At 45.0% G+C, this 26,003-nt stretch overlaps 1 protein-coding gene and 1 pseudogene across 3 annotated transcripts in view; one reads left to right on the top strand and one right to left on the bottom strand.

Moving 5' to 3' along the window:
• LOC118086970 (tetraspanin-15) overlaps positions 1 to 23,911 on the bottom strand; it is a 76,895-nt gene extending 52,984 nt beyond the window's left edge. For all 3 annotated transcript variants that reach the window (XM_035119097.3, XM_035119098.3, XM_088671445.1), the window contains exons 1-3: positions 23,731 to 23,911; positions 22,186 to 22,233; positions 1,125 to 1,310 (exon numbers count right to left, since the gene is read on the bottom strand). In XM_035119097.3, the coding sequence (XP_034974988.1) occupies positions 1,125 to 1,310; positions 22,186 to 22,233; positions 23,731 to 23,766 (270 nt within the window). In that variant the 5' untranslated portion in view covers positions 23,767 to 23,911. The remainder of the gene's footprint in view (positions 1 to 1,124; positions 1,311 to 22,185; positions 22,234 to 23,730) is intronic.
• Positions 8,979 to 13,155, top strand: LOC148685227 (importin subunit alpha-1-like; annotated as a pseudogene).
• Positions 23,912 to 26,003: the final 2,092 nt, after the last annotated feature.

The following is a 26,003-nucleotide window of genomic DNA, read 5'->3' as shown; positions in this document are numbered from 1 at the left end:
CGTGTTTATGGAAGACAATCTTACTCGGCTACGAGTGATCGCCAAAGAAGAAGAAGACTTGGAGTATGACATGTCACCCCAAATCTTCCCATGTATAAAACCACATAAAATATCAACCAACACAATAAAATAGCAACAGTAAAACATTTCACTTCCAAAACCTAGTTCCATCACCCTGTCTGCCTAATAAAGAGAGGAATCTTTTCCCACACCTTTGCTAAAAGCAGTAATGAATAGAAACATTGTTAGAGCCCACCTAAACAACAGCAAGGAGGAGCCAAGGAGCTCCACAGCCATGGGGCTACCACGGAAAAGGCTGAATCTCTCGTGCTCAACAGCCTGACTTCTCCCTCCCTTCCCACATCACCATCTTGGCAGGTTTAACATGGGTGAAGGGGGTCCTTCAAGTAACTTGACTCCAAACTGTTAGGGGCCATAAATGTAACCAGCAGCAGTATGTATTGGACCTGGTAGGATACAGATAGCCTCTTATACAAACAGAATTGGTGCAATATTGCCTGAGCATATGGCGCCTGTCAACACCTGGGCCATGCAGCCCCTCTCTGTGCCCACAGAACTGTCTTATATCAGAGGGAAGGAGCAGTAGTAAATTCTCAACTCGAGAACTACTTACTGTTGAGGGAGTTGGAAATGTTTAGTCTGGAGAAGAGAAGTCTGAGATGACAGCCACCATGAAATCTCTGAAGGGCTATCACGCAAAAGGTGGAGCAAGCTTGCTTTCTTCTGCTCCAGAGGGGAGGACCCAAACCAATGGATTCAAATGACAAGAAAGGAGATTCTGACTGAACCTTAGGAAGAAGTTTCTGATGGCAATAGCTGTTTGGCAGTGGAACAGAATCCCATGGAAGGTGGTGGGTTCTCGTTCATTGGGGGTTTTTAAGCAGAGGTTGGATGGCAATCAGGAATTATTTAGCTGTGACTCCTGCATTGCAGTGGGTTGGACTGGATGACCCTTGGGGTCCCTTCCAACTCTGCAATTCTATGGCTCTACAATCCCCAAAGTTGCTTTCTGGGCTGCTATGGTAGCCTCTTATTCATCAGCACCATGAACCTTTGGAGCTGGAAGAGTTCTAGGAATGGAGGAAGGGGGGAAGCAGCCTTACTGTTTTCAGCAGCGTCCGGTTGTCTCGGAGGGAGCCCACCATCCCAATGAAGGAAACGGCAAACATTGTTATGCCGAGGAGAAGAAGAATCAGTGCTGGTGCAAGGAAGATCCCTTCCAGGGTCCGGTGCTTCTGCCTTTCCACTTCGGCATAGATGCCAATGCACAGAATCACGAGGCCAATAATCTGCAAAAAGGAGGAAGGGGAAACATCCGTCACAAGACTGCAGGTCACTCAAAATAGGACAGGACTTCAGGAGTGAATGCCATTAAGAACATCAGAAGAGTCTGCAGGATCAGGCCAATGGCCCATCTAGTCCAGCATCCTACGCTCGCAGTGGACAACCAGATGCCCCAAAGGAAAGCCTTCAAGCAGGACCCAAGTGCAGGCGCCCTCACCCTCCTGTAGTTTCCAACAACAGGTATTCAGAAACATGGTTGCGTTTGACTATGGAGGCAAAGCAGAGCCACTGTGGCTAGCAGCCATCGATAGCTTTGCACTCCATGGGTTTGCCTAATCCTCTTTTGAAGTTGGTGGTCAAAAGGGATGTGGGTGGCGCTGTGGTCTAAACTACAGAGCCTAGGGTTTGCCGATCAGAAGGTCAGCGGTTCGAATCCCCACGACAGGGTGAGCTCCCGTTGTTCGGTCCCAGCTCCTGCCAACCTAGCAGTTCGAAAGCACGTCAAGTGCAAGTAGATAAATAGGGATCGCTCCGGCGGGAAGGTAAATAGCATTTCCATGCGCAGTTCTGGTTCGCCAGAAGCGGCTTAGTCATGCTGGCCACATGACACGGAAATGTATCAGCCCTGCAAGGGAGGTTCCAGGAAGCGACTGTTTAAGGCGAGGCAGCAGAGGGGGAGAGACTTCATTCAATGCAATTTGCACTGGGACGTTTTCCTGTAAAACCTGAATCACACTGCACAGCAATAACCTACCCACCCGCCCAAACAACCCTGCAGCCTTAATGTGCATCTGTGCTAGCTTTTTGTTCAACACTTTGCATGACCTATTGGAGCTTCAACATTGAGCAGGGAAGAGTTCCAGCAAGGTTGGAAACAAAATATTTTAAAAGGATGAACCAGAAGGTTAATGAAGCAATTGTTTTGATAAAAAAAATGGGATGAAAAAAGAACAGTTAATTAGCTTCCCAAAGGCTACAGCCGTTACTCTTATTAATGGCATATTCACAGCTTGCTTGCTGCCCAGTTCTCAAAAGCAAAGCAAAAATTATCGCCCAGTTTAAGAGATGGCAGGACATCCCCAGCTCCTGGATATTGCAACTGGCACTCAGGACAGTCATCAGCTTCATCAGCAATGTGTGACACATTTTTCATTCCATCCCTTTTTCTGGCTTATTCTGTCTCCCTGAAATTTGTTGTGGCTTTAAGCCTGGAGTGCTAGAGTTGCAAAGGCAGTGCTGGAACACCCTCAGTCACTCACAGCAATGAGAGAACTTTTTGAATTTGGGAAATATTAAGTGGAGTGCAAACAATGTGAGGTGCTTGCAAAACACTCACACAGCATGCTTGGGATGGGCACCTTGGAGAGAGTTCTATGATAAGTTCTGCATTGGGAACACCAACATTATCACATTTCAATTAAAGGCATTAAACTACAATTGTTCTTTAGCAAGAATACAAAAGGTAGATTGTTTGAAAACTTGGAATGGATGGAACTGAGATGTTCCATCCATGTTTATCTGATGATATATCTGAGATCATACACATCAAGCTGGTCTTTGAGAAAATGCAGGAATGGCGGACCTGTTTTCCATCTCTCTGACCTTCGTAAGGAATTTGGCGGTTGCTAGGGGAGTAAATGGCAACCCCCTACCCTCTCCGGGGGTTACGGAGAGGGGCCGCTGGCCCGCGATGCCCCCAGACCCACTCCGACTGTTTTTGGAGTGGGGGGAGCTTGGGCTGAGCACTTACGAGGGCCAGGACTCCCGGACGCTAATCTGCATGGCGGGGATTTCCATGGTTAAAGAAGATAATTAGGCTTAAATCTATGGACATACTTCAGAAGGAGGGGAAGAAGCGCTGTTTACTGCTGAGAAATTTATGCTGCTGAAAGGAGAGGAGTCAAAGATTGTACTGCATCTGGAAGAAGGATTGATGGGGACGGAGCGATAAGGGAAGCGAGTTTTTATTTTTTTTCCCCTTCATATTGTTGCCTCGTACCTTCCCGGACGCGATGTCCTGGCTTGTTTGGAGTGAAAGAGAAGCAAAAGACTGTGTGAGTTGAACTTTATAACTGTTGTTACTGAGCATATTTTTTTTAAAGATGTGGAGTTGCCGATGAGAAAAGCCTCCCCCTAGTTGGGCGGAAGGAGTTCTGGACGCGCTCGGAGGATTTATGAGTTGTGACGCACTTTAAATTGGAGCAGCGACCTGAAGCTAAGTTCAGCTATAGGGCAAGGAGATCCATTAATTTACCAAGAGTTTATGGTTTGATGTGGGTCTCCTGCCTGAAAAAGCTGTAAATTCTATAATGATCGTGAATCTTCATGGCTATGAGAGAAAGCGAAAGTGATTTGAGCTTTTTGAGATGGCGCTGCTTCGGGCTGCTTCGACGCAACAAGGAGCTCCATTAAGAAGATTTATGGGGAGGCTGGACTGATTAACTCACACAGGAGAAAGAACATCTGTGAAACGTTGTTTGATATTTATCTCAGCGGCTGGGAAACAATCGGATGAAAGTGGAAAACATCTATGTGACTGTAAGGGGAAGATCTGGATTATTATGAACTTGGAGGACGATTTGAACTTTAGAAAAAAGACGGCAGTGGACAGTTGCGAGGAATTCCCAATTTCTTGAAGCATGGGAACCCAAATAAAAAATTTTTTAGATGATTTGGCATAACATTCGGTTTGATTGATATATATATGTGTATAATTTGAAATATTGAATGTGATATAATTGGTTTTAATTGGAAAATTAATAAAAATATTTTTTTTTTAAAAAAAAAGAGAAAATGTTCTTTACAAGAATAATTCTACCATAGCCACCATTAAAGGAATAACATGCCTCCCTTGACATGAATAAGGCATATTTTGAAGCAATTTGTTACAATCTGATGTGTTGCCTGCACATCTGTCAAGTCTGCTTAAATCTACCCCTGTATGTTGGCACCAACTGAAGCTGAAAAAAAATTGTCTCTCACATGCCTTACCCATGTGTCCTAGCCTATCAGGAAGATGCTCTAAAGCAGCCTTCCCTGGGGCCCTCCAGATGCTGACTGGGGCAGATGGGAAGAGAGAGTCCAAAACTTCTGGAGGGCACCAGGTTGGGGAAGGCTATTCTGCACAGTCACCCTCAAAGATACATTTGATCCAACACTCTGCTTCTCACAGCAGTGAATCAGATGCACACCCAGGAAGTAGATGGTGGCTTGCCTGGTTTGTACCCATCACCTGGCTTCCAGATGTTAGGGAGGTTGCATGCCATAGCTGCCAAGATTTATTTATTTTTTCATACCCAATGTTGAGTAGGATCTGCGGGGTGAAGCCTAGAGTTGTCATTATGTTTATCACTGTGCATTTACATGTCACTTGGAAACCGTCCTTAATAGTTAAGGGAGCAAGGCCACACGGGAGGAAGCTTAATCTTAGCCAGTAATTTAGTGTGGTGATCCATACTCTGGCCTCAATTCTTATAAGTCCAGTTTTGAGACGTATGGTAGCATTGGGGACGTGTTTAGGCACTTCAGATATTTGCCCACTTTTCTCAAAGGCCTAGTAGACAAAAAGAAATGCAATTTCCACAAATTTCTGTGCAAGAAGTAGGTCTCAAAGCAGTTCACATAGGAAAATTGAGCATCAATTAAAACCTCTAAGTTTCCACCCCAGTGCCCTCTGAACTCTTCCTTGAGTGTTTAGCAGTGGAACTAGCAGCTGCTCCACAGAGCTTGGCTTTTGGATCTTTTTGTGGCTGGCTGTTGAAGCCCTGGGAGGAATGCTGGGATGCACAATACCCCCCCACCCCCTCCTGTTGCTCTGCTAGGCTCATAGTGCTCACAGACGAGTAGCTCTGTAGGTACACTCATGAGCACCAAGCCCATATAAGAAGACTATGGTGCCATCAGAGGACAAGGGGATTTTCTTCCGGTGGGCAAATACTATCAATTGATTTTGGATCTCAGAAGGCAACGTGTGGGGTGTTCTTGAGATGGCCAGGAAGCTAGAAGAGCAACTGGGCTCGGGGTGTCTAGACTGAATACCAGACCTTCATGGATAAGCTAGAACTCTCTTCCCACCTCTCTCTCTTCCTCATTATACCTTCTGAAATGTCACTGCTTCCTTGATTTCTTTAGCTCAACCTTAACTACACTTTTCTTCTCATCTTCAGTTGAAATGCAGCTCAAGTAGGTACAAATTGATTAATTCATCACATTCACACAGAGAGAGAGAGAAAGAGAGAAAGAGAGAGAGAGAAGTTTGGATAAAAAGATTATCAAGTCTTTTCTCCATTTGCTACATCTATAGCATTTGCTCTCGACTCTCATCCCAATAGCGATTAAGTTGATGGACGACAATTGGCCTCCTTCACTTGCATACATCTGACTGAAACTGGCAATTTGCTCTGAAGTGCCGTGCACTGTCAAAAAACCATGTACTTTATGCCTATCATCTCTGAACTGTGGTAATGAAGAAGGGCAAATGGGTTGCCTTTCAGCCATCTTAATCCAGCAAAGAAACAAACAAAGCAATGGAGCTGTGGACAAACAGCCTTCTAAAGCTTCCACAAGCACTGCAAGGAAGAACCTCAAAGTAAATCCCAACACTCCTTCAGCATCTCGTATACGATTTGGCTAGTATTTCTAACAAACCTGTTCTATTTCACAAGCCCTGGAACATCATCTGCTCCAGGAAGGTCAACACCAATAAAGTATTTGTGAACATCTGTCTGCCACCAGATTAGCTATCAGAGGCTCACAGGACACTTGTAGGCCGTCAGTATTTGCAGAGTGGACCCACAAATGCACATTGTGCAATTTAAGTGGATTTGAACTTGCACAACAAACCTGCTTCCAAAAGCAAACGAAACAAAACATTTTGCAGGAGGGAGAGTGACAGAAAAGTGTACAGGAAAGTGTGGAGTGATAATGGCTGGACATGAAGCTCACCATGAAACAAACCAGAATGTATACTCAATAAAACAGTGGATGTCCTTTAACCTCTTCAGACATTTTGTGCAAACAAAAGTGGATGAATCAGTTGACTGGATGCAACCACAGAGGCAAGTAGCCAAGTAGGACTAGTCCCACCTCACTATCAGTTCAGCCTCTCAAGAAGAAACAGTTTGACAATGGAATTCTGGCCAGTGAAGAAATAAGAGGGTGTTTTTCTACAAGCAGTGTCTGCAGTGTCAGTGTCAAGCATCTGTTCTGCCTACGAAAGGCCCTAGATTTAACCCCCGGCATCTCCAGGTGGGGCTGGGAGAAACCAGGAGAACTCCAGCCATCCAGTGCAGATCCTCCAGGTGTCCCTATTTTCCAGGAACAGTCCCAGATTTACAGAAGCCATCCCAGAATGTCCCGCTTTTTCTTCGGACGTCCCTATTTTCATCGGAGAAATGTTGGAAGCTTTGCGCTGTGTAGACAATACTGAGATTGACTAAGGCAGCTTCCTGTGTTCCTAAGAATAAGGTGTGAGGCTCCTGATGGCAAACTTACTCAATGCATCTGCTGGCAAATGAAAAGGGTAACACCACAAATCTCTGGTATTCTCTGCTCACAAGAAACTGAACCAGCAGAGCAGCCTTTGCCAATGTGGTGCCCTCTGGACGTTGTTGGACTACAATTCCCATCAGGCCCAGCCAGCACATAGCCCAGGCCTTCTCCTAGCACCCCCCAGGCAATCCCAATGCTCCCCAGAGGGCGCTACAAGCCGCTACAGCCCACTTTCAGAACCACTGCAATAAATGCAAAGAGGATGTTTACCACAAGCATAGCCAGGATTTTTGTGGGGGGGGGCAGAAGCTCAGTTTTGTATTGATTTTGATTGATATAGAGGGGCAACTGCCCCCTGCCCCCCTTGGCTACACCCACCTGGCTAGAAAGACAGACACCAGATGTTTACCCACCTGGCTAGAAAGACAGACACCAGACGAGCTGGGATTCTTCAGAAGAATCTTTTGGAGACATTAGGTGCCAGAAAATGACAGCATTCACGGCCATGATTGTACTCTAAGTCAGCCTTGCCAAGGCTAATACAAGAGCATGAGAACATCCATCCCTGCGTAGCACATTCTGAAGAGAGATGTGCCTTACTCTGCTGCACTGCACACGTCTGCTGTGTTTTAATTCAAGTACAAGCCAGCTAAGTAAATCATAGTTAGCAATTAGCGACATAACATACCACAGGGAAGGATGAAATGGTCCTCTGCCCAGCAGATGCCAGATTAATTCCATTTTTAAAAGGTCAGTTATTTTGACCAAGCAGCAGCAATTAACTGGCCATGCCTAATTAAATGGACAGCTTTCTCTCTCTCTCTCCCTCCCTCCCTCCCTCATTTTGGTTACCAGACACCATGCTCTGCATCTCTCACAACATTTTCTCTAGACTAAAACACCTTGGGGTGTGGTGTGAGACTCATGTCTCTGCAATGACTGTGGCTGCACAGAAACTCCATCCCATTTCAGCCTTGCTGCTGCTCGTGCAAATTTTATTTTAAAGGACAAGAAAGAAAGAAAGAAAGAAAGAAAGAAAGAACAGAAAAAGGAGAGAAAGAAAGTCTACATCTAACTTGTATGCACTTTGAATACACACACCCCCAGCCTATTTTACATTTCACATAGAAGTGTATGTGAAATATACATTTGTGTGCACCCTTTTTGAACACCAAAAGTGCACAGCAAATCCAGGTAAATGCACAATCTGGCTGGGAGCTGCTTTCTAGTCTGCAAGCAAGTTCAGAAGCATTGGATCGGCTTGGTCTGCTGAAAGAAGTAAGCCCAAAAATGTCTCCTTCAGAACTCTGAGCCCTCATCCACATGAATTGCAGCACAATATGCTCTAAAAAGTTGCACCAATTAAATCTGAAGGTGGAAGATGGGCAAAGTTACATTTTTTTTTACATTCACCTTAAGAACAAGAATATATGAGTTACCTGCAAGTAGAGATCTAACACAGAATGGAAGAGGCTGGGTTAAAAACTACCTTTCTACCTGCAAAGCTTTTTAAAAAAACAACAACCAAACAAACATGTATGGCAAAAGTTTATTCTCCCTTCTCACCTGACACAGACCATCCTAGCACCCTAGTCTGCTGTATGTGTAAACCAGGCACGTCCAACTCCCAAGAGACTGTGATCTACTCCCAGTATAAAGAAACTGGCAGTGATCTACCCATTGTCATTGGAGGGAGGAGGAGTTTGCGTGGGGTGGGTGGAAGGAAGGAAGGGGAGAATTGAGCAGAGTTGTTGAGCTTTTTGTGCAGAGGATTGCCCTGCACAGAGCTGTTGAGCTTTTTTTTGGGGGGGTGATCCCATGATCTACCAGGATCAACCAGGGATCTACCGGTAGATCGTGATCTACTGGTTGGACATGCCTGGTGTAAACCAATTCTGAGCTCCTACAGAACTGTTAAAGGTAAATAAAAAACTATCAGTTTTAGTTATACCCGTAGCAGTTGCCAGGGCATTACCACATTCACCTCTACATAGTTCCAGCCTTATTTCAAACATCATGATATATCGAAATATTGCCATGTTTATCTGGTGATATATAGTGATACTGAAAACCAGATATCACCCAGCCCTATAAGGTGACCAAGTTGATGAAGGGTCTGGAAACCAAGCCTCATGAGGAGTGACTGAGGGAGTTAGGGATGTTTAGCCTAGAGAAGACGGAGTATGATGGCCTGCTTCAAATATCTCTCTGCTGCTACAGATGGTAGGACCCAAACCAATGGATACAAATTACAAGAAAGGAGATTCCTACCAAATATTAGGAAGAACTTTCTGATCATAAAAGCTGTTTGACCCTTGGAAGGTAGTGGATTCTCCTTCATTGGAGGTTTTCAAGCAGAAATTGGATGGCCATCTGTCTGCAGGGGGTTGGACTAAATGGCCCTTGTGGTCTCCACAATTCTATGATTCAAATTTCCTTGTGCATGGAAATATCTCTTCACCTGTTCAGCACAAAATGAACCATGAAGCCTCTTCAACGTCAGGAACCACAGGGAAGCTTCTACATGCCAAATGTGCCTAGAAGCCCCTGCAGACTTCTGTGCTAAATATGCAAAGGTCTGAAGATGACTCTTCACATGCAGAGGTGTTGGGGAGACATGGCCCCAAACCGTCACCCCACTTTAAGCTGCCAGATATTCAGGCAAACACCTGAACAAGGCTACAATGGCTGTAACTCAGACCCAGGCTAGGCTTGAGGGTGGGTGCTGCCAGGATGCCACCTATCTGCCACATCTCCACTAAGCGTCCAATGTGGTGGCTGCTTTGGGTTGGACGAGGAAAAGCAAATGGAAAAACTTCATGGCTCAGTCCAGAGTCAGACCAAATGGCATGGGGCTCTGGTGACCTTGGGGCAAGGCAGCCTCCACTTCCAATTGTGGATGTCTAGGCTGGGGTATGCAACGAGGGCCAGGGGGGTCGAAGGATCACATCTCACCTCAGCCACGAAGCTCAATATGTGGCCTTGGGACAGACAGGCCCCCTCAGCCACGTCTTCCGCACAGGATCATTGTGAAGGCAAGACTGATGGGAAGAGGAGCTCCAAGCCATCCACTCTGAAGCACCTTGGATGGAGGGCAGAATGAAAACACGAGAAAGAAAATGACTCTGAAGCTCATAGTTGGGGCTCGCCTGCTTCGTTTCCCACAAACCTCCTCCCTGCCTTAGATTTTCCACAGCGGAACTTTTCTACTATGTGAATTTAATTAGTGCTCAGCTGTCAGAAGAACGATTTGGAAGATGTTGCTTCTCCCGGCACACACTCCATTATACTACTCCTCATAAAAGTTTGCCAGTAAACCCCCCATAATTGCACAGCAGTTGCACAGAGATCTTCTTTTATGTATTGCAAGCAGAAGTTGCAGCAGCCTTCCAAGGCGGAAGATATACCACATTCATGACAAGATGCAGGCCTGCAGAAGGTTTCAATTTCCCTTGTTGCAAAATGGCAACGTCTACGAAATTAACCAATCAACCAATTACCTGGTTCTGGAGAGCCATTTTCTCCATCCTGTTTAGCAACCAGAGCTGTTGATGTTGCTGCTTGTTGTTGTCAAGTTTTGATTGTATCTACTGTGTTTCTATGATATTGACAGCCATCTTAGGAGGCCCATGCCCACCCAATGGTGGCACATAAATAATTTTATAAATAAAAATAAAGCACAACTGTAAGGCTTATCCAAAAGCCCAGAATTCAGAATCATATGAACATTTTTTTAAAAACCCACTGTTAAAGCCACCAAAAAGTTGACTAACCCAAACTTCACAGTTGCTATTGAAAATCACTCAAGTAAAATTAAACTGTATGTACAATTTTAAATGCATTATAACCAAGCATTGTGTGCCAGGGGTGGTGAAGAGGAGTAAAGAGGAGAAGATAAGATGGAGTCCTTGCTCTTAGCTAGGTGCATGGCAGGCAGCTGATTCAGCAGGTGAAGCTTTTCTGCCTCAAGGTTAGAAAAAAGAGCTGTATCTGCTGAATTTCTGCCTGCCTCATAGGTCAGTGGGGAAACAATAGCTTGATGGGTTCTGACCATTAATATCAGCAGAGCTAACATAATACGGTAGCTCATATGTAGCCGATACAGCTGTTAAGAGCAGAATTATGTTCAAATGCCTTTTGCTTGAGTTACCTTCTATTCCAAGCAACTTCCTGGTTCACAGTTCAATCTCTAGGCCACAACACAACACATTTGCAGCCTCTATAGATACTTTGCTGCATTCCTGAAGGAAATGCAAACCAACCTTGCAGAGCTCTGTACAGATGAGATGTATTTAACTCTGGCAATCTCAAATGTTTTTTTTTTAAAAAAGCCTTTCCTGTCAACCACTCACAAGCTCTTTAGCCACGCTCCTTGCTTTCAAGCAGCAGCAATTAAGACACAGGGCGAGAGGGTTTTCTCTCCAGACTCCTCCACTCATCGGAAATGCTGCAGCTTAAAGTTGCCAGCAAGCTCAAGTGGATCCATTGCCTTACAGGAAATTCCTCTTCTCGAATGCTACAGGCCTGCCCAAAGGTTTCCTCAGAGGTCTTCCCCAAGAATTATTAAGCATTACATTATAATCAGCAGCAGTCATCTGTGAACTGGAGAAAGCAAGCAAGTTCCCCCACACAGCACCTGCATGGCGTCATTCCTCTCCTCCTTAAAAATAACAATAAAACCAGGGTGGATTTGATTTAAATCAAATCGATTTAAATCACAATTTAAATCACTAGTCAGTAAGAATTGGTTTAAATCTCTCTCTTTTTTTACAGAAAGACTCACTCTTGCTGGTATAATCTTAATATTTACAACCAGATCAAGGTTTCATTTTTGGAATAATAAATTTTCAGAGTAGTTTTTACAGTTATATCAAAAATTACTGATTTGATTATACTGTTAGAAATACATAGACAAATAATTATGAAATTATTGCGAGGTTTAATAAGTTAACTGTTTATATTTGGACAACTTTTCTGCTGTTGGAAGGAGGAAAATAAGCATTTCCTTAATAATAATTTAAACAATTTACTTAACTAAAGCAATAACTTTATAGCATATGTATCCATGTTTGTTAACTGATGTGGTTAAATGGGTTTTTTTTATAAAAAAAACAAAACAGACAGAGTTTTAGCACACATGAAAAACGTAAAACAAATCCTTATTTCCTGACGAATAGCCTTTGGACTACAATGTAACTTAAATAGAAAACTATCTTTAGAAATATTTTTCCTCCAGAAGCATTTTATTTTAAAAATCCGATTTACATTTTAAAAATCCGTTTTTTAATTTATTTTTAAAAAATCATTTATTTTTATTCACCCTAAATAAAACTTTACCCCTCCCTAGGGATGAGCAAACATGTCAGCTTCAATTTCCCATTCTTCCAGTCTTAAGTTCAGCCTTCCACATTGCCACACCAGCTAGCAATCATACAGCACAGTCACATCTTAGGCAACGGTTCTGTCCAAGAACCATATATGCCGTATATGTAGAGACGGATATACATATACACAAACTGCCTCTTTGGAACTGCCCCTGCATGAGCATCTCCAGCCTTCCAGAGCCAGCGTGCTGAGTGGGACACCCACCCCCGCAAGGCAGACAGCTTAAAAGCATTTTTCACGGTGGGTTTGCTGGGATAGAGAATCAATATGAATCTGCTTGGGCACTAGCCAGCATTGCCTCTGGCACATCTGAACAGACATCAGCTGTAGGAGATAGTGGAACAGTAACTGCTGGCTTCTCCACAGGTACACTTCCGTGAGCAAGCTGTGTGGGTTTTAGGTAATATCGCAGCTACAGAGACTTGCTTCTTAAATATGGTGCACTTGACCAACTTCTGACTCTGCTTGATGTTCCCGATCCCTTATCTGTGGCTCCTGGTTACCTCCACATTGTAACCTGGACCCTGGCAAACCACTGTTATAACCAGAATCTTGCACCACCCACAGAAGCTGCTGAGCAGATCTTCCCCACCTTGCTTTGCCTACTGCGCTACCATGGTTGTGAAGTTTTGTCTAACAAACACTTGGCTATTTCTTGACTGGTGGTTTGAATGACGAAGTTGAAACAGAGGTAAAAACAGAGGTGGTGCCACAGCTAGGAAAGCTCCTGAGCTGTTGAGAAATTCTAGTTGTGAGTTATATGAAACAAATGGACTCGGCCTGTAATAGATTCTTGAGCATCCCCCAGCCTGCTTACTCACCACAAAAATACCCAGAAAGAAACAGCACAGGCCATGTCTAGCATTACTGTGGGCCCTGCAGCACCAGTTCCAGAAGGTTGTGGACCAGTGGTTTGTCCCGTATCTTGTTACCATCTTCAAAAGGGGCAACAACTTCCAAAAAGAAGCTGCATGAGCTGCAACCAACTAGTCATACCTCGGTTTAAGTACGCTTCGGTTTGAGTGCTTTCAGTTTAAGTACTCGGCGGACCTGTCTGGAACAGATTAATCCACTTTCCATTACTTTCAATGGGAACGTTCGCTTCAGGTTAAGTACAGACTTCCGGAACCAATTGTGTACTTAAACCAAGGGACCACTGTACACAGTCGTGGAGCAACCGGCCAGGTCACGTACTTTGTTCAGACTGAGGCAATGCAACCACTTTTGAACCTGCTGATGGTTAAAGACAGCAAAATCGTCCTCATGATTCTTGATGCTATTAATGACATATTTGTGGCAGCTGACCTGAGAAAACAGGGGAGACTGAAAAGCTTTGCATTATGACTGAAGAGCGTGGTGGCTTAGACAAAATTGCAGCTCTACAACCCCACAAAAATAAGCAGGTTTACAAGTCTGATTGAGAAGTATCTCCTGGCAGAGGAAGAAGATGATGGTGCTATTCTGGAGTCTACTACTGGTGCACATACTTTCCAGGTTCAGAACAGTTCCAATGGCTTCAGCTTCTAGGTATTCTGTATGACACATCATCCTGTATGTCTTGCCTGTCTCCTCCACTTTTTTAAAAAAATAAAAAAATGCCTCCCCACCCCATTGTGAAATGTGAAGTAGCAATTTGTTGCAACTGGGAACTTCTTGAATATTCGGTGGCAAGGATGGATGCCCTACAAAGTAGCCTTCAATGATGAAAGGTTTAGGTTGTGCATGCAAAATTTGGAAAGCTAAACACTGTGGTGAAGCCAGTGTGGAGCAGAGTGTTGGACTGACCTATGAGACCAGGGTTCAAATCCCCACTCAGCCATGACTTTGGACCAGACTTTGGACCAAGTCACTCACTGGGTGACTTTGGACTAGTGACTGCCTCTCAGACTAATCTACCTCACTGGGTTGTTGTGGGGGTAAAGTGGGGAGGAAAATTGTGTATACCTCCTTGAAGGAAAGGAGGGATAAATACCACGTGGGCTTGGATGTCTCAATACCTATTGGACTTGCTAAATGCACACATTGGCTTGCAGAGCAGAATGGATGTAGTGACATCCTGGAAATATCCCCCCATCTCAAATGAATTCCTACCTTTGAGGATTTGCTTGGCTTTCAAGACAAAACTTTCAAATTGGTTTGAAAGAGTACTTGTTCAAACTTATAACCTAAAAACATTTTTTCCAAAAAATGTGCCAATGGGTATACATGCACATGCACACACGAATGCACATGCACACACACAAGTCCATTCACTGGTGGTCTCAAGCACAGTAAACCATCTCGGCCTCAACTCTTCAGAGGTAACAAGAGGGTGGTGATGATGCAGACCTACAGGCTTGCTGGATGGATAAGCATCTTAAGTACATAGAGTTCTTAGGGGGAAAGCCATTACTGAAAGTACCTATGATAATTAGGGTGATTCTATGAGATGTAAACAAGCTCACGTCTTCACAATGTTCATGTCTGTTGGGATTGCTGCCATTATAGGCATTATAGACTCAATGTTTCAGAATGCTAAATTATATTTTGCCCAATATGCTTTACTAATTGATTAAATTTATATAGTGTAGATATTTCACTTTCTGCTGGTAGTGTTTATTATATTTAAACAGAAGAGGGAAGCAAAAAAAATTTCATCTTCCGAAAAGATCCTTTTCACTGACCCCATGGACCATAGCACGCCAGGCACTCTTGTCTTGCACTGCCTCCCGCAGTTTGGTCAAATTCATGTTCCAAGGTAACAGGATGCAAATGGAGTTCACTGTACAACCGTGCCCCACCGACCATGGTGAACTGCTCAAAACCACTATGCAAACCACCTGCAGAACAGAGAGCATGTTTACATGATCAGAGGCTTATGTGGAACTTTCTTCCCTTAATGCTATTCCATGCCAGTGTTTGATAGTCTGCAGTAAAACAGATGTTTGTTCAATTGGCATCTCTGTTTTCTGTGAGAGCTAATACAGCATCCTGCCATTATGTGCTGAGCATGTGCGTGCACACACGTGTGGGGTTTGTGCCTAGTACATGTGTGGATGCAAGAGACAGTGGACACAGGGTGGACAAAGATGCTTTGGTGATGCCCACTTTTAGATTGTTGCTTTTTGAACACTGGCCAGCAGCAGTTAGCCACCTCGGCTCTAAATACTTCTCTGTTGCAGTTTCTCACCACACTGAATCCTCAGTATCACTTTGTCCAATAAAGCAGGTGCATGCCATTATTCACGCGAAGTCATAGAATGTGAATGTTACAAAGTCAGCTGAGAGAGAAAAGGCACCTTGACACATTCCGAATTACAGATAGCTTCTGCAGGTAACCAATCACGCAGTGAAGTGGGCCCATGTATCCGTGGTACAGCATCTTTCTCATTTACTTCTACTAAAGAATTCAATAAGATTGAATGGGACCTGAATAGAAATTTCTTTTGAGGCAATACATTCCTCATGGAGCAGATTTCAACATTCAACTAAAGCTCAAGGAACAAGTAGAATTATTAGGAACGATCACAAAGAAGTACAGCATTTACTCAAAGGCTTCTGTTCCACTCCTTACACACATCCTTTCACGAAGTTCATGCAGACAAGCCTGTCATACTATTAAGCTTTGTACTATTAACAAAAGCTTCTTTGCCACCCATCCATATCAAGCAGTGACATGAATAATGGCATACAGCTGGTTTTACTGAACAGCGAGCTTCCGAAGAATACCTCACTCTTCCAAGAAACAAGAGACTTGCAATTTACAGAGAAATGTTCAGAGGCGGCCTTCCTGACAAGGAGGGCACAACATCAGTTACTCTACACACCACCACCAGCTCACCTCCCAAGTTTTTTACAGTCTCAACCAGCAGTGGACTGATTTATAACTGATGTTTGTGATCAGCCAGCAGGCATGAAGCCGCCTCTGTGCCTGGACTGAACCACTTCAGTTTGCAGGGGAACAAATGCGTGTTTGGATACATTCTGCTTGTGGGCATCCCATGGGCATCTGGTTGACTGTGGGAACAGAGCATTGGCCTCAGTGGGCGCTTCTAGTGCTCTTATGCTCATCTGCATGAGACAAGCAGGTCAGGGAGAAAGACTAGCCTATCCACCTTCCAAAATGCTCACTTTTGTACCCATGGTGGCTGGAGCTAATGGGAGTCATAATCCAAAGCATCTTTTGGGAGGGGGGGGGGACCAGGCTGCCTGGATTACACCAACCTTGCAAATGTAAGGCAGTTAAACTAGCAGGAAAAAAGCAGGGAGGGCAGGTCCACCTTCCAGTCCAGAAGCCAAGGAGGTGATGAGCCTCAACAGCTTCTGAAGGAAACAAGCTTTCTCAGCACCTCTTGACAGATTCACCTCCCTGCCTCCCTGCCTCCCTACCAGACCCATCATACAAAGGAAGAGGTGATGTCCCCACTGTGGAAGGACGTGTGGATCCAGAATTGGCCTCCACAGTCACTTACAGACTCATTGTTAAAACCGTGTTTATGGAAGACAATCTTACTCGGCTACGAGGGATCACAGAAGAAGAAGAAGAAGAAGAAGAAGAAGAAGAAGAAGAAGAAGAAGAAGAAGAAGAAGAAGAAGAAGAAGTGGCCAAGTGCTTTGCCCAGTGCTGCCCTGTTAATTTATGGAATAATCCAGATTACTTCTTGATTTCTTGAAGAACAGCTGCAGGGGCTCAAACCTATGTGGAGCCATGACCCTTCTCCATCTGTAATCCCTGATGTGCAGCCCTTATTCTTAGGGCCATCAGCAAAGGGCAACCAAAAGGGAAGAGAGGGTGGAAAGACTCCCCGATGAAGAAAGGTTGAAGCATTCTGGACATTTTAGAGAAAAGGTGAGTAAGAGGCAACATGAAATACGTTTTTGAAATTATGCATGGCATGGAGAAAGTGGAGAGAGCAAAGTTCTGCTCCCACTCTTGCAGCACTAGAAACTGTGGACGAAGCTGAATGTTGGGAATTTCAGGGCGGATACAACCAAGTCCTCCTTCACACAACACAGAGTTAAACTATAGAACTCACTCCCACAGGAGGCAGTGATGGCCACCAACTTAAATGGCTTTAAAAGAGGATTAGATAAATCCATGGAGGAGAGGGCTATCCATGGCTATTAGCCAGGATGACTATGCTCTGTTCCCACAGTTGGAGGAAGTAATGCTTCCAAATACCAGTTGCTGAAAACCACAAGAGGGGACAGTGCTTGGATCCTGCATGTGGGTTTCCCACAGGTATCTGGTAAGCCACCACGAGAACAGGATGCTGGACTAGATTGGCTGTTAGCTTGATCCAACAGGCTCTCCTTACATTCTTACGTTCAGTGAGGAGGAAAATGCACTCCACACCTGATCAGAGGCCATTTATCCTTACATCATGCCTTTCTGGGCCTTTGCCCTGGCACTGAAACTGACACCAGGGGGAAGCCTTGGTAAAATTCGAGTACATATTAGATCCTGGACTTTCTTTACCAAAATCTTTGGCAAAGAAAACCCCCCTCCTTTGATAGCTCCAGTTGCAGTCGGCACTTCCGGGGGCAAAGGCAAACTGCTGGAGAATCACAGTGCCCACCGTGGTTGCAGATACTGGTAACTCATGACTGCTGCCTCCCATGGTGTTTTTGCTGCATTATCAGCACCAAGGTGACCTCCCCAGGGGCTCCAGGGCTGCCCAGACAACAAGACCCACCTCTCAGCCTCACTGATGTGGTCCAAAGGAAAGCAGAGCAATATATTTGGCACCAGATTGGCTGCAGCAGTTGCCAGAAGGTGGTGTACAAGACACCATTCCACCGCCTCAGGGACTCTGATTTGCATTATATGAAGCAAAACTCAAATGTTGCAATAGGGTTTGAACATACACAAAGTTAGGCATGATTGTCTCAGCCAGTCTGTCGTTGTTCCCCAACAGGTACTCAGGATACTGCCCCTGTACACAGTTCCTTTTAGCAAAAAGCACCATGAATTTTAAATCTTTTTCAAGCTCTCTAAGACAAACACTCTCTTCCAACAACACAAGAGACGACTCTACACATGGATATCACCAAATGAGCAGCATCGAAATCAGATTGATTATATTCTCTGCAGCCAAAGATGGAGAAGCTCTATACAGTCAGCAAAAACAAGACCTGGAGCTGACTGTAACTCAGATCATCAGCTTCTTGTAGCAAAATTCCAGCTTAAACTGCAGAAAGTAGGAAAAACCACAGGGCCAGTAAGATACAATCTAAATCAAATCCCTTATGAATACACAGTGGAAGTGAGGAACAGGTTTAAGGATTTAGATTTGGTGGACAGAGTGCCTGAAGAACTATGGATGGAGGCTCGTAACATTATACAGGAGGCAGCAACGAAAACCATCCCAAGGAAAAGGGAGGAGGCAAGCAAAATGCAAGGGAGATAGGGAAAGATACAGGAAACTGAATGCAGATTTCCAAAAAACAGCAAGGAGAGACAAGAGGGTCTTCTTAAATGAGCAATGCAAAGAAATATAGTAAAACAATAGAATGGGAAAAACCAGAGATCTGTTCAAGAAAATTGGAGATATGAAAGGAACATTTCATACAAAGATTACCATAATCAAGGACAAAAGTGGTAAGGACCTAACAGAAGCAGAAGACATCAAGAAAAGGTGGCAAGAATACACAGAGGAATTATACCAGAAAGATATGGAGGTTTCATACACCCCAGGTAGTGTGGTTGCTGACCTTGAGCCAGACATCTTGGAGAGTGAAGTCAAATGGGCCTTAGAAAGCACTGCTAATAACAAGGCCAGTGGAAGTGATGATATTCCATCTGAACTATTTAAAATTTTAAAGGATGATGCTGTGAAGGTGCTACACCCAATATGCCAGCAAGTTTGGAAAACTCAGCAATGGCCAGAGGATTGAAGATCAATCTACATCCCAATTCCAAAGAAGGGCAGTGCCAAAGAATGCTCCAACTACCGCACAATTGGGCTCATTTCACACGCTAGCAAGGTTATGCTTAAAATTCTACAAGGCAGGCTTAGGCAGTATGTGGACTGAGAACTCCCAGAAATGCAAGCTGGATTTCGAAAGGGCAGAGGAACCAGAGACCAAATAGCAAGCATGCGCTGGGTTATGGAGAAAGCTAGAGAGTTCCAGAAAAACGTCTACTTCTGCTTCATTGACTATGCAAAAGCCTTTGACTGTGTTGACCACAGCAAACTATGGCAAGTTCTTAAAGAAATGGGAGTGCCTGATCACCTCATCTGTCTCCTGAGAAATCTCTATGTGGGACAAGAAGCTACAGTTAGAACTGGCTATGGAACAACTGATTGGTTCAAAATTGGGAAAGGAGTACGACAAGGTTGTATATTGTCTCCCTGCTTATTTAACTTATATGCAGAATTCATCATGCGAAAGGCTGGACTAGATGAATCCCAAGCCGGAATTAAGATTGCTGGAAGAAATATCAACAACCTCAGGTATGCAGATGACACAACCTTGATGGCAGAAAGCGAGGAGGAATTAAAGAACCTTTTAATGAGGGTGAAAGAGGAGAGCGCAAAATATGGTCTGAATCTCAACATCAAAAAAACCAAGATCATGGCCACTGGTCCCATCACCTTCTGGCAAATAGAAGGGGAAGAAATGGAGGCAGTGAGAGATTTTACTTTCTTGGGTTCCATGATCACTGCAGATGGTGACAGCAGTCACGAAATTAAAAGACGCCTGCTTCTTGGGAGAAAAGCAATGGCAAACCTAGACAGCATCTTAAAAAGCAGAGACATCACCTTGCCGACAAAGGTCCGTATAGTTAAAGCTATGGTTTTCCCAGTAGTGATGTATGGAAGTGAGAGCTGGACCATAAAGAAGGCTGATCGCCGAAGAATTGATGCTTTTGAATTATGGTGCTGGAGGAGACTCTTGAGAGTCCCATGGACTGCAAGAAGATCAAACCTATCCATTCTTAAGGAAATCAGCCCTGAGTGCTCCCTGGAAGGACAGATCGTGAAGCTGAGGCTCCAATACTTTGGCCACCTCATGAGAAGAGAAGAATCCTTGGAAAAGACCCTGATGTTGGGAAAGATTGAGGGCACTAGGAAAAGGGGACGACAGAGGACAAGATGGTTAGACAGTGTTCTTGAAGCTACGAACATGAGTTTGAACAAACTGTGGGAGGCAGTGCAAGACAGGAGTGCCTGGCGTGCTATGGTCCATGGGGTCACGAAGAGTCGGACACGACTAAACGACTAAACAACAACAAGAACAAGCCAGTGGCCATCAACACAGCTTACGACGGCAAATTCCACAAGTTAATTACGTATTGTCTGAAGAGGGGCTGGTAGCTACACCACTGTTTTAATTACAGTTCCCTAGGCAAGGTGGGGCTGTTCTCCCACAAGCGCACACACATTCAGTAGGAGGAGGCACAACTCCCTAAGAATCAGTCTAAACTTTTTCCTGCCAGCCTTCACTGGGGTTTTTTGTTTACCTGTGTGGGGGCCTGGAGATCTGAGCCATGACCAAACTGCATTTTTATTGGAGATTACATTGGTGCATTTTATTATGGTACCCTCTCTGATATCACATGGTGATGTAAGGTGAATTAGAAAATACATTAAACAAATAAAAATAAGAAAGAGCAGTTTTCCTTATAATGAGCTGGGAAAAGGTGTAAGTGGAGGGGGCATAACTGTGGCCAGCAGATCAAAGAGTAACTCATTTATTACAAAATACATTTTCTGTGGAAATGCAGGGTTATCCTGAGCTGCAGGAATATATACACACACCTGTATATGTGTATAATAAAGGAAGGGCCAAAACACAGAGGCAGAAGGTGCCTACACTTCACAGGGAGGGCTGGAATAGAATCCTACATTAAACCAGCCCTGGTGCGCCACTTCCAGCAAGTGTGGACAGTGCTGTGCTAAACACATCCAATGGCCAACTTCGGGGTGTTCATATCAGCATCTTGCAGTGAGCTTATTTCCTCCTGCTGTGCTTCAAGCAACATCTGCATGGCACTGTTCACATCAGAGAAAGGGTGGGCAAGTATTCACTGGATGCACATGAGCTTTTAACTCCCCTCCTGCCCCATCCTATTCAATAAGCTATCATCTGCATAAGGAGGACAGCTGTTAAGGTATGTTCAGATTACAGCTTATTCCACATACAGTTTTCTAGTTAGATTGCACCTGGTTTTTCTGGGAGGGGGGGGGGGTGTTTGAGGAGAAACCACATCAGACAGCAGTATTTTCCAAGAAGGAACAGGGTGCTTCTGGATTGCGGCTAATATCATGTAAATGCAGCCGCCCAAAACATTCCTGCTTACCTATAACTTTCTCATAAAGAGCTCAAACTGGTGATACATAGTTCTCCTCCTCCCCATTTTATCCTCACAACAACCCTGTGAAGAAGGTGAGGTGGAAAGGGAGTGACTGGCCCAAGGTGACTCAGTGAGTTTCATGGTAGGAGGAGATCTAGCCAATAACGCAGAACGTTAACATATTTCTGCTTGTTTATTGCTGATTTTGATTTTTAAAAAATGTTTCAAATGGTTAACTGTTTCTACCAATAATTTTATCGTTTTATTCTTGTCTGCAAAACAACCCAACAACTGAGAAAACAAACGCGGCTTCCAAGCCAGCCGTGGGAACGCACTGGCTGCGCGCGGAATAAGGCCGCTTCTTTTCTTCTGCTCCCGTACGATAGGGGCAGAGGGGGAAGCGGCGGCGCCAGAGGCCCACAAACACGATGCTCGAAGGTGCAGAGTCCAGAAACAAAACCCCAGGGGGCTGAGAGGCGGCAGAAGAGGTGGCGGCGGGGGCGCTTAGACAGCAACAGCCCCCCGCCCCGCCCCGCGCTGCAGGCTGCAATGGAGGAGCGGCCTGCCCAAGACAAAGGGCTGGATGCCGTCCACGCCCGGCGCGGTCTGGAGCGGCGCTGAGAGGCCCTCGGGAGCCACGAGGCGGAGGAGGAGGAGGAGAGAGAGACGCGGCGGTCCCGGAGAGAAGAGGCTCGCCGGCCGGAGCCTGGCGCCCAGTCACCTACCGAGAAGAGGGTGGCGTACGCCGAGAGCGCGAACTTGAGGCAGTAGTACCGTGTTTCCCCCTTTTTAAGGCGTAGTCATAAAATAAGCCATAGCAGCATTTCTAAGCATTTGAGAAATATAAGCCGTACCCTGAAAATAAGCCATAGTGATAGGCGCTGTGCGGAATAGAGCACTGAGCTCCCCGAGTCAGCAGCAGCAACGCCGGCCGCAGCAGTGTTTGCTGAGTCCTTTCTTGCTTTTGGGACTTGGTTACTGTGCTGGCTTGGGATGGTGTGTGTGCAATTGCTGTTGCTGCTTCGTGTTTTTCAGCCAGATTCTCTGGGTTCTAAGCACTTTCCCCCGTTTGTTTGTGAAGCAGCACTCGGCTGCAGCCCTTGCCTCTCCCGGCGGCTGCATGAATGCTCGATCCCCAGGAGGCTGCAGTTGATCGCTATCTCCTTTTCCATTTCTTTTGTCTTTGAGCACCCGGCCCCACCCCCTCTCCCCTTCGTGGAATGAAGAACGGAGTTTTAGAAGCATTTCCTCATTATAAAAAAAGGTCAGGAACTTTTACTTTAACCTCAAAAATGGGATATTTCCTCTCTCTAAAAACAACTCTGACCTGAACACCAATAAAACGGGGGTAGATCACTTCCAGTTTATAAATCCGCAAGTAGATCGCAGTCTCCTGGAAGTTGGGCTCTATACTTTGGCTGATTGCAAGCCTTTGCATCTTTAAAAAACAAAAACCATGCGCTTCTCAGTCTTAATTTTCCTTTAATTCACCCCCCTATACCCTCCTCCAACCATTGCCTCCTTCCATTCCTTACCCCCCTCCCTCTCTCCCCACTTCCCTCACTCCTGTGCGATCTCATTTAGTCATATACTTGCTTTTTCTGTTGTGTTGTCTATTTTATATTTAATATTATTACCCTTTATGATGTTACTTTTTCCCTTGCGATAATTATTATTTTTTATCTTTAACTTTCCTTTCCATATTTTTCCATATATAACTCAACACTTTCCCATTCCTTCTTAACTCTTTGGATAGAGTGCCCCCCCCCTATTATTGTTGTTAATTTTACAATTCCTGGATTTTTTATGCTACAGGGCTATGGGGCTTCACTATTTGACCCCCCCCCCAGGTTGGGATTTTTAAAATAGTTCTGTGGGTCCCAGGGCGCAGAATCACCCCCGATCCTTTCCTTTGTCTAAACAGACCTCTTCCCCCCTGACTTTGGAAGGCTGTGCTTCAAGGGTGATACCAGGGGTTTTTTAAGACCTGCACCTCTTAAGGATTGTTACGGTCCATAACTTCCATTGCTTTCTACAGGGTTGGGGGTTTAAAGCACTGCCACCCCACCCCACCCTGCAGGCGCTCGGAACTGGCAGCGCCAACAACGCGCCCAGCAGCGCGCAGAAGAGAGCACCGAGCGTCCTGAGCCAGTGGGTCCCAGTTGTACCAGCACTTTAAAAAAAAGACACCCCCTGAAAATAAGCCACTGCGTGTTTTTTTGAGGGAAAAAAGTTATAAGACGGTGTCTTAAAAAAGGGGAAACACGGTAGTAGACGAGCGAGTCTCGCCAGCCCTCGCCGCCCATGGCTCCGCCGGCGCGCCTTTCCTGGAGATGCCGGCCAGCGGCGCGCCTCCATCCAGCCGGGAAAGTGACCCAGGTCGCGGCCGCCGCCGCCGCAACCTCGCCCCCTCCAGCAGCTGCTGCGACTCCACTTTCTCTTTAGCCTCAGCAGCGCACCGGTGCGCCCCTCCCACTTCCGCCCCACAAAAGTGAAAGCAATTAAAGGGCCCGGCGCAGCGGGTCCCTGGGCTTCCTTGCGCCCTTGACCCTTAAGGAGCTGTATCGGCGCTACCCCACCCCCACCCATATGCCTTTGTGGCGCAGTGTGAGAAGGACCAGAAGCTTCTCTCCCCATGAAGCACACACACAAAAAATCAAGTTGTATTTTGTGCCCTCCTCTGTAACTTTGAAGGGTTGCCTGCTTTTAGCATTTCACTTTTGATACCAAGGATCGTTGTGCGTGTTCTGTGTTGCACCCACCACCATGTTTCAGCTACATTTTTATGCAGGTCCTGTTGGCAGGCGCGAATTTGTGACACACTCTGCACTTCACGTAGGTGTAGAATATGTCCAGAGAAAAATGCCTCAATGTGAATGGCTCCATGGAGCAAAGGGCCTTTGTGTTGGAGGCTGTCAGGGATGGTCCTGTATTAGCTATGTTCCTTCCTGATGGGAAAAGTCCCACTAGAAAGCCACAGAATTATTTTCAAGCAGCAGGTGAATACAATATATCAGCTGGAAATGGTTGCAAAAAGTCTGTGCTAGAACAGCCACATCTTCCTATCTGCACTTTTGTCTCTCCTGTTTTGCCCATGATTGCATCTTTTCTGGAATGAGCTTGGTAATTTGTTAAGGGCCTCCCAACAGCTTGGTGTAATAAGTCAAGGTGTGGATGTGACCCTAGAAAAAGCAACTCCCCTGACTTTCTAAATGGTTAAATGCCATGCCAAAATTCAAAATGAGAGGATTCCTGCCCAATGATTAGAAGTGCTCTCCTTACATTAGTCTTCATTGCAGAAAGCAGAAAGAGAAGAACCATAGCTTCAAATTTTTTAAATGGCTTCCCATTAATTCCACTTTTATTGCTTTTAAACCTCTGATGGCAGAAACACGACCACTTTTGTGCTAACTGAGTTTGGTAAAGTTGTTTCCAATCCAATGATCTTAAAAAATTAGTTATTCTAGGTATTTTTTTTAATAAAAAAATATTGTTGGAGTATGAGCTTTATTGGCTTGCACATTTTGGTCAGGGTAATATGAAGCTTTGGAAGATAAAATCTGAATACTTCTGATCCATTAAAGCTCAGTTATCATATTAAACTGTGAGACAGGGTAACTATTGTCTGACTTGAATAGTGCATATTGAGTTTTCGTAAGCTCTCTAGTGGAATACAAACGCAAAACAGCTTCAAAGGTGTAATTATATGCAAGTCTCCTCTTGTGTTCAGGCAGTGAGCTGTGTTCCAAGCATCTTCTTTGGACTTACAAAAGGTTGAAGGTGCTTCTTGCTCAATGGTTATGCTTCGCCTATTAAAAATGGTGATGAGTCATTGATAGGGAGAAAGTTTCAGAGCCTCAGCGTGGCCATGCAGAATGGTCCCTCCAAAAATGACTGGAGCCACTCATTGTGCCATGCCCACCCCCCAGCCCCATTTCCCTACAAGATGGTTCAAAAGGGCACCATGGTTTATGTATTGAAGGTGCTCAGAAATCCATATGTTCCTGGCCTAGATCATCTACCAGAGTGACTAAGGTGCTGTTTCATAACTGGGCCTGGAGCCAGATTAAAATGGATAAAATTTTAATTCATGTAGGAGAAGGCTATCAATGGCTACTAGCCATGATGGCGATATTCTGCCTGCACAGTTGGAGGCAGCCATGCTTCTGAATACCAGTTGCTGAAAACTGCAGACTCTCACAGTCTTCCAGTCACTGCCCCATCCACTCTGTGACTTTTTCTCCATCTCTCCTCCCTACTGCCTTGCTCTCTCCACAGCTTCCTTACCTGCATTCCATCTTGACTTCTGACTCCTTGGCTTTCAAGTCTGGGATGGCTCACATGCTGGTGTCAGGTTTCCCAAAGGCATCTGGTTGGCTGCTATGAAAATAGCATGCTGGATGAGACGGGCCTCTGGTCTGATCCAGAAGGCTTTTCTTACATTAGTATGTTCACTGATGAATAGGACCACCACCATTACAGCCCCACCTCCAACTCCCCAGAAAGTTCCTACTGCTTTCTCATTACAAGAATTGAAGTTGAA

This window comes from Zootoca vivipara, chromosome 6 (assembly GCF_965207765.1).
Source record: "Zootoca vivipara chromosome 6, rZooViv2.hap1.1, whole genome shotgun sequence".
Taxonomy (NCBI): domain Eukaryota; kingdom Metazoa; phylum Chordata; class Lepidosauria; order Squamata; family Lacertidae; genus Zootoca; species Zootoca vivipara.
The sequence above is the reverse complement of the archived record's forward strand: the minus strand, read 5'-3'. Positions and strand labels throughout refer to the sequence as shown.